Source organism: Chiroxiphia lanceolata, chromosome 1 (genome assembly GCF_009829145.1).
Source record: "Chiroxiphia lanceolata isolate bChiLan1 chromosome 1, bChiLan1.pri, whole genome shotgun sequence".
In the NCBI taxonomy this organism is placed as follows: domain Eukaryota; kingdom Metazoa; phylum Chordata; class Aves; order Passeriformes; family Pipridae; genus Chiroxiphia; species Chiroxiphia lanceolata.
The window spans coordinates 63039314-63051824 of NC_045637.1; the positions used below are offsets into that span (position 1 = coordinate 63039314).

The window sequence follows — 12511 nt, forward strand, 5'->3', positions numbered from 1 at the left end:
TTGCTGCTTTCTTTGTTACTTTAGTTTTATTGCATCTTGCATTCCATGACACGAAGATGTGAAACCATCAGGATGAGGCTTCTCAATTCCATCCAGATCTCCAAAAAACTAAGTTAACATTAAAAGGTTCATTTACCATCTGGCCTCAGCATGTCTATATTATACCAGCATTTGGCTGCAAAGCTGAAGAGCTTTAATTAGAACCACTGAATGCTACCCAACATCACAAGCAGGAAGCAAATTTTAATTACACAATTTAACTTCAAAAAAAATATTTTTTTTCTTAAGCACTAATTTATAACCATCCAAAACTTTTTTTCACCACCTACAAAAGTAGAAGCCATTAATACATAGACCTTTACATTCAGTCAAAACCACTAGTACTTTAGTTGGAAAAAAGCTCACGTTAAGAGCCTGAAGGACAGAATAACCCAGCTTTCATTTCTTTCTCCTACTGGTGGAATGAAAGAAGACAGAAGATACTTTTGCTACCACATCAGTGCCTCTTAACCAGAGTCTAGTTGGATCTCTTGGTACATAGTCATGAATTTTCAAGCATAGCCAACTTCTTTTGACTTTGTTAAAGCTTCCAGGCTTTATCTGGGCTCCCTAAATTTGCCATAATCCAAGCACTTCTCAACTCAGAACTAGACTGACAGCACTGACTTTTTATTATTATTTTTAATCTTTATTTTTAAAAAAAGTGGAGACCTATTCATAACACTTATAGGGGGAGAGGGGTTTTGATTACAAAAGATTTTGAGGCTCAGCAGCCACAGGGAATAACTTCTGAGTATATGTTGTAGGATTAATCCGTACTGCTGACTGCAGTAGTTAATTCTGCTGATAACTCCTTTTAAAAGAACCAACAATAAGAAAAGATCAGACTCTCAATGTACTGGATGTATTTAATGATATTGAAAAACACAAGTTGCCTGTTTTAAAAATATGTTTTACATGGAAAGAAAGAATAGGAGCTTTACAACCTTTCCATAATATAGAAGTTTCAGCTACATGGAGAAATAAATAACAAGAATCTCAAACCCAAGTTATTAACTTAATTAAAATAACGCTGTACAAAACCTACACATAATAAAGTCAACTCTGTTAAGCTCTCATTAAGCAAAACAACAAACTTACAGAAAGTAAACATTGCTATATTAACTCTGTTAATCACCATGTCACTGTGTGCTGCCGTTGCTTGGCCTCCTCAAAGTTCCACTTTCAGCCAGGATCCTTATAACATTCGGAATATCAATTCCTTAGTTAAGGGCAAAAAAACAAACAAAACCAGAAAATAAGCCATTTTATTATAAAATTCATTTAAAACCACAATTTATCTGGAAACATTTAGATGCTGAGGTGAGTTTGGATCTTTCCTTCTTAAATGAAAAATACCTTAACTGTTAACAACCGAAATGTGCCTGGAAACTGTAACTGGATATTGCTATGAACAGTTGTACTGGTTCAGTTAAAGAGTCTGTCTTGCCTCTCTACCCCTGCTTTGAAAGATCTGCAGCTGATAATCAGGAAATCACGACCAGAAGTGCTTGATTTTATCACTGTAACAATAAGTTAAAGTGTCCTCTGAACACAAGCAAAAAGGCCATGTTGCTTTGATGAAACTAATGCCCATGACTTCAGGAGGGTGAGAGGAGAAGTAGAAGAAACATGGGGACTGTTTAAGTGGCAATAATAAACATTCAGCACCCATAACCAAATGCTAAGGGAAGAGTAAAAGCAGGACAATTGTGCCTGACACTTGGCAGGGTGTAGGAATACCATGTTCTCCTCACCTCAGATCATCTTCAGCTCAGGAAATTTTCTGAGGGAAGTCTGATATGGTAAACTTTTCATTAGTGCTCTCTTCCAAACACTTGCCTGGTCTGGGCCAGACAGGGAAAACATGGAAACATGTAAGATTTTTATAAAATCCACAGTATCCTTCTGCTAGGAGTTCCATAGATCATCCACTTACTACTGCATTAAGAACCATCTTTTCTTGTCCATGCTGGACTCCCACACTACTCCAAGTTTATATAGGAAAGAACACAGTCCTGTCTGTCATCTCCATCCACTCATGATTTCAACAAATCTCTGTTACAGCATCCTAGTCATCTCTGCTCCAGGCCAAAAAGCATCATAGCTTTCTATTGCATCTACTTATATGGAAGATATTCCCATATTTTATTGCTGTCTCTAAACCTTTTGCAGCAGTGAAGTCCTTTATCTGAAATAAGAGAAACCCTTTGCCCTATGCCAGATACAGGCAAAGCATGAGTTTATGCAATAGCAAAATGACTTTCCCCATCTTTATTTCCATTCTTTCCTTAATTCCCTGTATTGAACATATTCTTCTGACTCACAAGGTGGTACTTCCACTGATCCGATGAGGAGCTTTTGAAATTTTTCAGGTCAACCAACACTTTTAACTGGTTCAAATTTGACAAAATTTTGTCATCCAGACACTCATCCCTTTTTCCAGGTCATTTGTAAAAATATGAAACAGCACAGGTCCACAATTCTCTTCTGGAATCTCTTTTCATTGTAAAAGATAATTACCCACTTGCTATCTCTTTATTATTTAAACAATATAAGGATTTTCCTCTTTTCCCACAACCAGTTAGTTCCCTTAAAAGCCTCTGATTAGAGTCAAAAGCTTCTTGGAATTCTAAACAGGCTAAGTGAACTGGATCACTTTTATCTGACTCCTTTGCTGACGCCTTTCAAACAACTCCAGAAAATCTGTAAGCAGGCTTTTCTTATCACAAAAACCATATTTATTCCCCACTAGCCACTCTAAGCAGATTACATTTGTCCAGGTGTCCACTAATCCCTACCTTGTTTCTCTAAAGAGTTTCTATTCACCTGTCCAATAGAAGCTGACACTTTCAAAGATCACCTGGAACCCTGTACCAGCTTTGTCTGGGATTGAGTTAACTTTCTTCAGAGCAGCCTGTGCGGTGCTTTGGATTTGTGGCCAAAATAGTGTTGATAACATACCCCTACTTTTGCTATTGCAAAGGGTGCTTGTACAACATCAAGGCTTTCTCTCTTTCTCACTCTGCACTCCTCCAGTGATTTGTCTGGGAATTGGAAAAAGACTGGTAAGGGCACAGCTGGGACAACTGACCCAAACTGGCCAAAGGGATTCCATGCATCATGCTCAGCAATAAAACCTGGGCAGGCAAGGAGGTTGGGTTGGTTCCCAAGGTGGCTGTTGGTCAGAGACTGGCTTGGCATCAGTGTGCTTGTGGAATGTGCTAAGTGATTGTCTTTGCATCACTTGTTCCCTCCTACACTTTCCCTTCATTAAACTGTTGTTATCATGACCCATGAGTTTTCTCACTTTTGTTTCCCCTGTTCTCTTTCCTGCTCAGCTGCAGGGGGCTGGTGGGGGAGGGTGAGCAAGCAGCTATATTCAACACACAAAAAAAACCCCTATAAAAAAATACAAAAACACAAAAGAGAATCATATTTGCCACCCACAAATTCTCAGGTTCCAAAGGAAGATTTACGGGAGAAATCACTACCACCAGAAACTTCAACATTTTGTTGTGGAGGAGAAGAGTTCTAACAGTTTGCTACTTCCATGGTTTTATGTTGCCAATTTGTTCCAGAACTTCCATTCCAAACAGGTACTCTGCTAAGTTGTGTGCACACACAGACACCCCATGAGTGGTTACAGCACAGACCGCAGTCTCTCCAGTTCTCTCCACACAGTGAGCACTTAGGCAAAGAATATCTTAAGCTTCCCTACAATGTACTTATCTTCAGTGTTCTTTTTTTAACCTTTACGACTCTAAACACACTCTGAAAAGCTCAAAAATGTACGTGGGAAACTTCTGAAGAAAGGGTAGTAGTTGACTGAAGATATGGGAAGGTTTAATAGCTGAAACTTTTTAGAAACTTGTAAGCAAAAGAAAGACTACTTGTCTCTGATTCACTGTTACTTCTGTGTTACTGTGCAAATACAGTTCCTTCAAGAACTGTAAAGTTTTTACTGTTAGTAAAAATTTCTTTGCTGTTGGTATTAACAAAACCAGTGTTTCCCACTTATAGCACAGGCAAACGATTCTGCTTTTTTCTAATAACAATATGCTTGGTTTTAGTTTACTGTCTCTCATCATGCAAATATTACTGTGCAAAAATGAGAAAAGAATTATCAAAACATTCAGCAATTATTGATGCCCTTACAGGAAGGCAATCATCTTGAATTACCATTCCTAAACTGGAACCTGCAAAAATTAAAGGGAGGAAAAAAAGAAGTCTCTTCAGCCCTCCTTAATACCTCAAAGTTCTTTGACCCATCTAAGTCCTTACTATTTCACAGAGCTAACAAAATATGTTATGTATATTTTTATATAAATTTTTGTGTGTGTATGCATGCACATGTGAATTACCTCTGAAAGCTGGATTTGCTGCTGCTATTTTGTGTAGAGTAGCAGTAACTTCCTCAACATTCATATTTCTCACACTGTTCAAAAATTCAGTCGTGACGTTGTTCTCATATGCTGTGTCTGAGGAGCCAGTTGAAAAGTTTGGGGGTTCATCTTCTCCATTTACTGGTAAGGACTGCTTAGCTGATCGGCTGCTTGAATAGTCTTAAAGAAGAGAAATACTGTTTTTCAGTAAGAGAAGATTCTGAAGAGACTTCATTATGTGTTTCTTTAAATAGGGCTTTTCAAAACAAGCGTTTCCAGTCTGGCACAGCAGCACTGCTGGTAAGGTTCACATCTGACTGCTACGTTTTCAAACAACCAAGAGTCAGGAATGCTTTCCATTTACAGAAAATCCTGGAGAAGCAAGGGTGGGGAGGCAGGTGAAAGCTATTTGCCTTATGCTTACAAAAAGGGAGTAAAAGTTTCAAATCTCATCTGTTGTACGTCACTGTGATTTTTGTTATGAGCATTGTATTAACTGAGGTTTTCAAAAACCAAACTTCCTAGAAAAAAAACCAGAAAATCGACACTATACAGCAAAAATCATACAAAATAACTTCACTAGTATTTTGGGTATCTTGCCTTTCCAAGCATATGATTGTACTTCCTAAGTTTGAGAAAAATAGCCGTTTGTTTATATCAGAGGGAATTGACCTCAGAGAAATCCAGGACTCTTTGAAAAAATTAATCAGAAGTACCCAGGTCAAGTAGTTGCAGTATGCAGGTATTAAAGAGAATTGTCCATCCTACACAACATAATTTTCTTTCCACTAACCTCTCAATCTGACCAGACCTGCAGTAAGCATCTTCTCCAACAAGAAGGGAAAGAAACATTGTGAGAGAAAGAAAAAAAAGTCAGAGAAACTTTGAAAGTCTCCTTAGAAACAGTTGCCTCTGAACAGAAGAAAGTCAGAGGTGACACTAACTCAGTTTCTCCATCAAATCCTACACTTAAGTAGGATCAATGTTTTTTAATAGTCTTCCCTTTCTAATATTTGTAGAGGATGGGGAAAAAAGCCCACCCCAACCAATTAATTTATGCTACTTGACTCTGGCTTTATTCTGCCTTTAAGCTCTGCTTCTAGAGAAGCGGGAAAAAAAGTTTCATGTTATGCAAGGTTCAGTGTTAAGATCAAAGCACATTAAAGATTGCAAAGCCAACATTACCAGTATCAGAGTCACTAACATCTGCTGAAGTCAGGTCAGACTGTTCTGTGGAACATTCCAATGATGCTTCTCCATTATATTCAGCATCTAAGAGGTCCTATGAGTTTGACAAAAAAAAAAAAAAAAAAAAAAAAAAAAAAAAAAAGATGTTTTCAGAATGTCATCTGGACAACCTCTTGAAATTATGCACTATTATATTTTTTAATGATCACAAACCAAGGAAAAGACCAGTATTTCTGCTACCAAATCTGAAAAATCTAGTATTTCTTTGAAAATCATAGGGCTGATAATGGACTTCTGTGTATACATTGCCCATGGTATATCTCTACATCAGAAAAAGCTCTGTATTAGGCAATGAAGTGATACTTATTGAGCCTAGTTCTCAACCTGTCAGGTCTAAAAAGATAGCATTTTACACTCAAAAGATTTAGTTAAAAAATTACCAGCTGAAAGATCACAGTTTAGAATACTAACAAGGCCTAATGTGGGAAAACATTTTGGTTTTCTACAACTAGTGAGTTAAAAGTTACTTCAGTCAGAACTTGATTGTTTTGTAACATGTCAGCAGCCTCAAAGAAGTACTTGAGTATGTACCACCTATGTAAAGACAACTCAGTCAAAAATAATAGCAGAGGGGAAAAATTGGGTTTCTAATACTGGAAGAAGAACTCGAAGAGAACAGTCCAAAGAGTAGGACCAAAAGTTGCATAAGAAAGAAAATTGATGTCAATGATGCTTGAGTAAATGGTGAATAAAGTGAAAGCTGGGAACAGAAAGGGGATACAGAACAAGACCGTCTTTCTCAGAGATGAGAAAAGCTTAAATTAAAAGGGGCAAAAATAGCAGAAAAACTTAGATGTAAGGAAAAGCATGGGGAAATAAGAGACAAGATGATTTTTAGTTACTATTAAAAACAAGAAAAGTGCAAGCACATTTGAATAGAAATTATTAAGACTCCTCAATAGAAAAGCTAAAATTTTATACTATCATCACTACAAAAATTTGCATATTTAATAGACAAAACTTACAACACTGTCTCCACAGCAATTTTGTTTAATTGAACTATCTATAATAATAAAAATGCATAATCACAGGAAATTACAGATTTGTAGAAACAAATCAAAACAAAATCCACATTACTTTGTTTGATGCACTCTGCTGACGATATTCCACCAGTGCATCTGTAAGAGTTTGTGTAACTTTCAGGATAAATGAAGCATCATCTTCATTCAGTATCTCAAAACTTTGCTAGGGAAAAAAAAAAGAAATAAAACAACATACAATAAAACATTTTCCCTCTGAAAGACTGAAGGATCACAATTTATAAACAAACCTGCAGGAACCTCATTTTTTTTATGTCTCTATCCTCCTGTCAGACATGGCTGAAATTATAAAGCAAATACTGTTTTTATTTTTAATCCCATAAACTGGGGCTAGGGAAGTGGAATGAAAGAGAACCCTAACAGAAGAAAGCTGCTGCTACCCAAAACAATCCTTTGAAGAGGAACAACCCAAGAATACGCCTGGAAATATATTGAAGATAATGCCTTTCTATAAGGATTTTGATCTCTTCCCAAAATACCTGCATACAAATGAGTGTGTACACATTCCCTGAGGCAATACAGTCATAACCCGTTTCTCTAGAAAGTAGCAAAAAGCCAGAATGCTATTGAATTTAAAAGCACATGCTGCCTTGCCTTACACCAACCTTCTTCTTCCCCAAAAGCCTAAAGCAGAAAAAGCAGTCTTGAAGCCATAAAGCTCTAGTAGGGAGCAAGTTGTAGCACCAACAGTGCTCACAGAGAGGGCTACATGTGTTATCCTCTTTTCAGTTCTGCTGAAAACACCTGCATTGGGCACAATGTAACAGAACCACAGGTCTGTCCTAACAATCCAGTCTTCTGGACACTCCAAACAATGGAAAAAAGTAATAAAAAACTAGCATTAAGTGTGTTATATGACAGCATAACAGGGGTTATATTTTTAACACTAACAGTATTTATCTGTCCTGGTTTGCACAAGTTATATTTAATGAAAATCTCGCAAAAGCTAGGTGGAAAAAGAAGATTAAATTGTACCTTTGCTGAGGTAATACAAGAAATGTGATTATTTTAATGACAAATCTCAGCACAGTGTTTTCATAGTACGCTCAGCATACTGATTTTCACAATTAAAAAAGTATACAATAAGGATAATTATTGAATAACTTTTCACAATATGAACAGCAAGTCCAAAAACAGTCTAAAAAGACCACTTGCATCTTTTTTGTATCCACCACACAAGAAACCTTTTGAATCCAACAGCAATAGAAACCTATAATGCAGTATATGACTGTAGATGCTAATATTAAACAATTTCCAAAAAAAACTTTCCAAAACAGAACATTGTTCCAACCACATTCCCAACAGTCCTCTTATTCTTGGAGGACAATCATACTGAGCAAGAATGTACCTCAAAACAAATTCAAGTTTTATTAACAAGGTGCAACCTTTACACCTAATAATTCCCTATAAAAGAGGAAAAAAGATTTTATGATAGTCAGTAGTGCTTAAATTACCATGCAGTAGCTCAGACACAGCAGCTACCAGTAAAGACTTTCATAGTTTGTCACTGGTGCTTTTATTAAAATCACCATTTCTGTATGCAAGACCTGAACGTTGCTGATACATCTAACAACTGGCAACTGCTAGTTTTCCACTCTTATTGCTTGTATCACTTCTGTGAATGTGTACATAATACATATTTTCAACAACTGAACAGAATTCTGGTGTTCTGCCACTTACTTTACAGAAAGAGTGAACAGGCAGTTTTTTGTAGTTTATGGGATTTGGCGGAGGGGAGGGTTTGGTTTAAATATACAACTTGCATTTTATTTCTTAAAAATTGCCTTTTTCCTTTCTGCATATTTCATATATTTATCTTCATTCTGCTTCCTTCCATTATTGAATTACATCTTTCCAAATCCCTCATTTGAAAATCACAGACCAGTTATGAAAAAAAAGGAGAAAAAAATTTAAAAAGTCATTTTACTTAAGCATGTAATTAAGGAGTGAAGTTAAGCTACAGTTGAGAAAAATGTATTAATTTTCATTAAGGCAAGTCATTCCTCTGACAGCAAACCAGTACTTGGCAAAAACTATGTCTAGAAACTTGAGAACGAATAGATATACTAAAAATTCAGTGACATTTCTTTTATTCTGAATCCTGCCTTCTGACAAAATATGTTGTTGGATTACCAGACTGCCTAAATTTTAGATTTAGCAGATCAGTGATTTCTTTTTTTTTTTCCAAAAATTACGTTGCAAGGTAAGATTTAACACTCACCAAATAACCCAAAAGTTCTTCTTGACTAGTGAATTCTTCAGGATTTGCTGTAAGTTGTTGCTGTTTAACATAAAAAAAAGAAGTCCAGAGATCTATTATGTGCAGTAAATATAATTAAGCAGCAACAATTACGGTTACTCTAAAATTCTTGCTCTAATTGTTTGTGCTTATATGAAATGTGTACATAGGCTTCCATAACAAAGCAGGAAAAAGCCTTGTTGTTAATAGTTTTGCCTTAATAACTTGTAGCTAATTTATTGTCAATAATATTGTTAATTTGAATAATTAAGCACCACTGCCAATCATATATTAATTATTTTCTCAACTATTTGAAAACTGAAGCAGCCCATTAACAGAAAAATATTCACCTCAACTCCTTTGTTTTCTTCCTGCAATTGTTTATTGGTTTCACACCTTAAAACAGAATAAATAAAACATTCAGTTGATTGATCCAGTAAAAATGTGTAGCCAGCCAATAGCTGATAATCAGTTTAAATTCCTGACACACTGCTACTATAGTAGTTCTAACACACTCTAAAAGAAAGGTCAGATATTTCCTTCGAGAAATCCCAGTGGTCCCAGATATCATCATAAAAATTACTTATGCATTTTTTGCCCTTTTTTTTTTCTTAGTGTGATTAGCTAGCACATACGTATAAAAACCCAGAGTTAATAAAAAAGTTTGACATTGGTAGTAATAGCTGTAAGATTTTTGTACACATTGTGGAAAGACAAGGCTCCTAATTACAGTATGATTTTTATCAGCACTTCACAAACTTGCCTTTACAAAAATTCATCCATAAAAAGAAATGTTTTACAATGTAGCCCCACAAATACTGGATAAATGTTACTAACTGATATTTGTGCTGTTCTGCAATTACAACTACTATAGATACATTCCACCCCTTTGTGAGTCCAGGAACCAGGTCTGAGGGTGGCTGAGTGTTTCTTAAGTGAACCAAACCCAAATGACTGCCAAACCTAAGCTCTCCTCTTTCTTGAAATCTTTCTTAGGAATCGAAAGTGTAGTAAAAACAGATGATTATAAAATAATTTCCACCTTCAGATGACTGTTCAGAACTTAACTGCAAAGAAATAAGGAGTCATAGAAATTCTCAGACAGATATTGCAGAATCTCTAAGTGGAAGCATCATTTGACAGCTTGCTGTTGATGAGAATCTGATCTAATTCCTTTTAAGAAACTATATATTGAGTTCATATCTCTCAATAGTCTCACAAAAATAAACAGTAAAGGAATCAGCTGAAATCCTTATTTAGTAACTGACTTCCAAAGCAGTCTTTCACTGAAACCCCTGGCTGCTCATAGTTACTCAGGATCTATCTGAAACAGATTAAAAGAATAACATTGACTGATTTTCCAAAGGATGCTGTTCTTAAAATTTAAAGTACAGGACTGCACAATGAGGATCAGTATTGGGCAGAAATAGACAGCAGCATTTCCAGATGTGCATAGCTGAGCTTTTATTAGTTCTCTATTTTTAAAGTTTTCACACACTAGTGTACTTTCCAGATTCAGACCTGTTAAACTTATTTGAAAGCCAGATAAATAAACACAAAGACTTATAAACCTGGATTTGAATCTCATTTCAATTGATCCTTTTCCATAATGGTTACACCAGAAAGAGCTGAAAGTTCTTCAAAAATATATTTCAGGAACAACATTTTACTGGGTAACAATCAACAAGACAAAGGTGTTAGCTCTCCATGTCTGGGAGAGATATTACTGGTTAGAGTTAAAAAATATCGAAGAGAACATCATTAAGAGTAAAACCAAGGAAGTAATTGGTGGAACAGAAGTCTTATGTTTGGTTTGATGCATATATATACCTTATTGGTTGCTTTCCTGTGGCTCCTTCTATTACACAAAGATGACTGATGTTGGAGATATCCTCCTCACAAGAAGGCTGATAGTTCAAAATGAACTCACAATACTGTTATTAATAAGATGCTTACAAGTAGCAACCACAGTTTCATCACTTTAGAACACAATATTTCTTATTGTCTCTCCATGAAATCTTTTGTAAAGATGAACCCCAGTTGTTACAGCTATCTACTGATTATCTTTCCCTTCCAAAATCAGTTCATATACCACCCTAATTTTCTGACATAAACCCATAACAGACGTGGTTTTAAACCATGAGGAAACATTCTTTTTGAATGTTTTGAGCAGCACACGATGATTATACCTTAAGGATAACACAGTTAAATACGTAACCCAGTTGCATCCAGAGCAAAATGTGAGGTGACTTTACGTACGCCAGGTTTTCTGTTGATGTGAGAAGTTTACAGCTAAGTAGAATTTTAGAAGAAAAGGATTTTACTATTATGCAAATCCAATGTAGAAAGTTATCATCTACAACATTCTCCTTTAAGTAAATTTAAAGGGTTTTGGAGGTGGTGGATTTTTTTGTTTCTTTTACCTTTCTGAGTTGTTGCCTTTGCTGCTTTCAATATCCTTATTAGGTTCAACCTTCTCATCTGGTTTTGCTTGTCCTTTCTGACTTTTTTCCTTCTCCTCTTGAACATTATTTCCATCTAAAACAATAAAAACAGTATATTAAGTGATGTTTTCCTAATATTTTAATTTAAAAGGACTATTTGTTTAGAATATTTTTCAAAGATAGCATCAATAAAACCTGAAAGTGAAAGTAAGATATCTTGTGAAGAAATAAAATAAAAACTGAGCCTAAAAATCAAAGATTTGATTCAATCATGAACCACAAGTTTGTATTTCTGATCAGAAATATTCCGAATGAGAGCAACTGTAATGCAGTTAGACAGAATCCTAATCGCACTTTTGACATTAGGTCTATAACCAAGTAGCAACTTCTGATGTTTCTTCAGTTATATGGTGTTCATTGATTTTTATATTTATATCTGGCTCTGATTTCAAGACAATAAGCATTAGTCAAATGTTTTAGATGTCATTCAAAAAACAAAGAGAAAATCTTATTTCCTTTTTATTCTTCTTGTGCTCTAAACAGTCTGGGATGCAGCTGTTGCTATTTTTTTTCTTGACATCGAAAACCAGCTTATACGCCCAAAAAGAGTCTGTGCCCACCCTCCAAAAATACGCATAGTAAAAATTTCTAATTGTGACTCTTGTATTGTTTCTGTTCTAAAGTATCCAGCAATGTTAAGTAAAACAGGACTGTTTTCTTTGCAAACACTGAGATTATTCTTTCCTCTGCCACAGAGCTCAAGCCCATCCACACACTGTGCAAATTCACCTTCCATAACTCAATTGTGGAAGTTATAAATAGGGACATACAGAGTAAATAATTCATGCACTGGTGAAAGTTAAAAAAATTGTAATAAAAAAATAATTTTTCCTCTTACCTTGAATAGAGTCTGGCAGTTTCCCATCTGTAATTTTACTGTCTGCTTTTTCTGCATTACTAACCGATGCATCCACATGCTGAACTTTAGCTTTTGAAGGGCTGTCATCTGCATTAGAATCTAAACAAACATGCTTGAAATGTAGCAGAATGGACATTATCTTGATAGAGGAGGGTTCTAAAACTGCACTTCAATTTCAACTAGCTCTGTTTCTGTGC

General features: G+C 35.6%; 1 protein-coding gene across 7 annotated transcripts in view; it reads right to left on the bottom strand.

The window, feature by feature from the left end:
* The window catches only part of LOC116786560, a 21931-nt gene continuing 9420 nt past the window's right edge, over positions 1-12511 (bottom strand). For 4 of the 7 annotated variants that reach the window (XM_032687243.1, XM_032687260.1, XM_032687252.1 and 1 more), the window contains 8 exons: positions 12294-12413; positions 11375-11489; positions 9302-9347; positions 8934-8993; positions 6750-6857; positions 5610-5706; positions 4404-4604; positions 883-1261 (listed from right to left, as the gene is read on the bottom strand). In XM_032687243.1, coding sequence (XP_032543134.1) covers positions 1182-1261; positions 4404-4604; positions 5610-5706; positions 6750-6857; positions 8934-8993; positions 9302-9347; positions 11375-11489; positions 12294-12413 — 827 coding nt within the window. In that variant the 3' untranslated portion in view covers positions 883-1181. The other 3 variants (XM_032687285.1, XM_032687276.1, XM_032687269.1) reach the window with 3 other exon arrangements.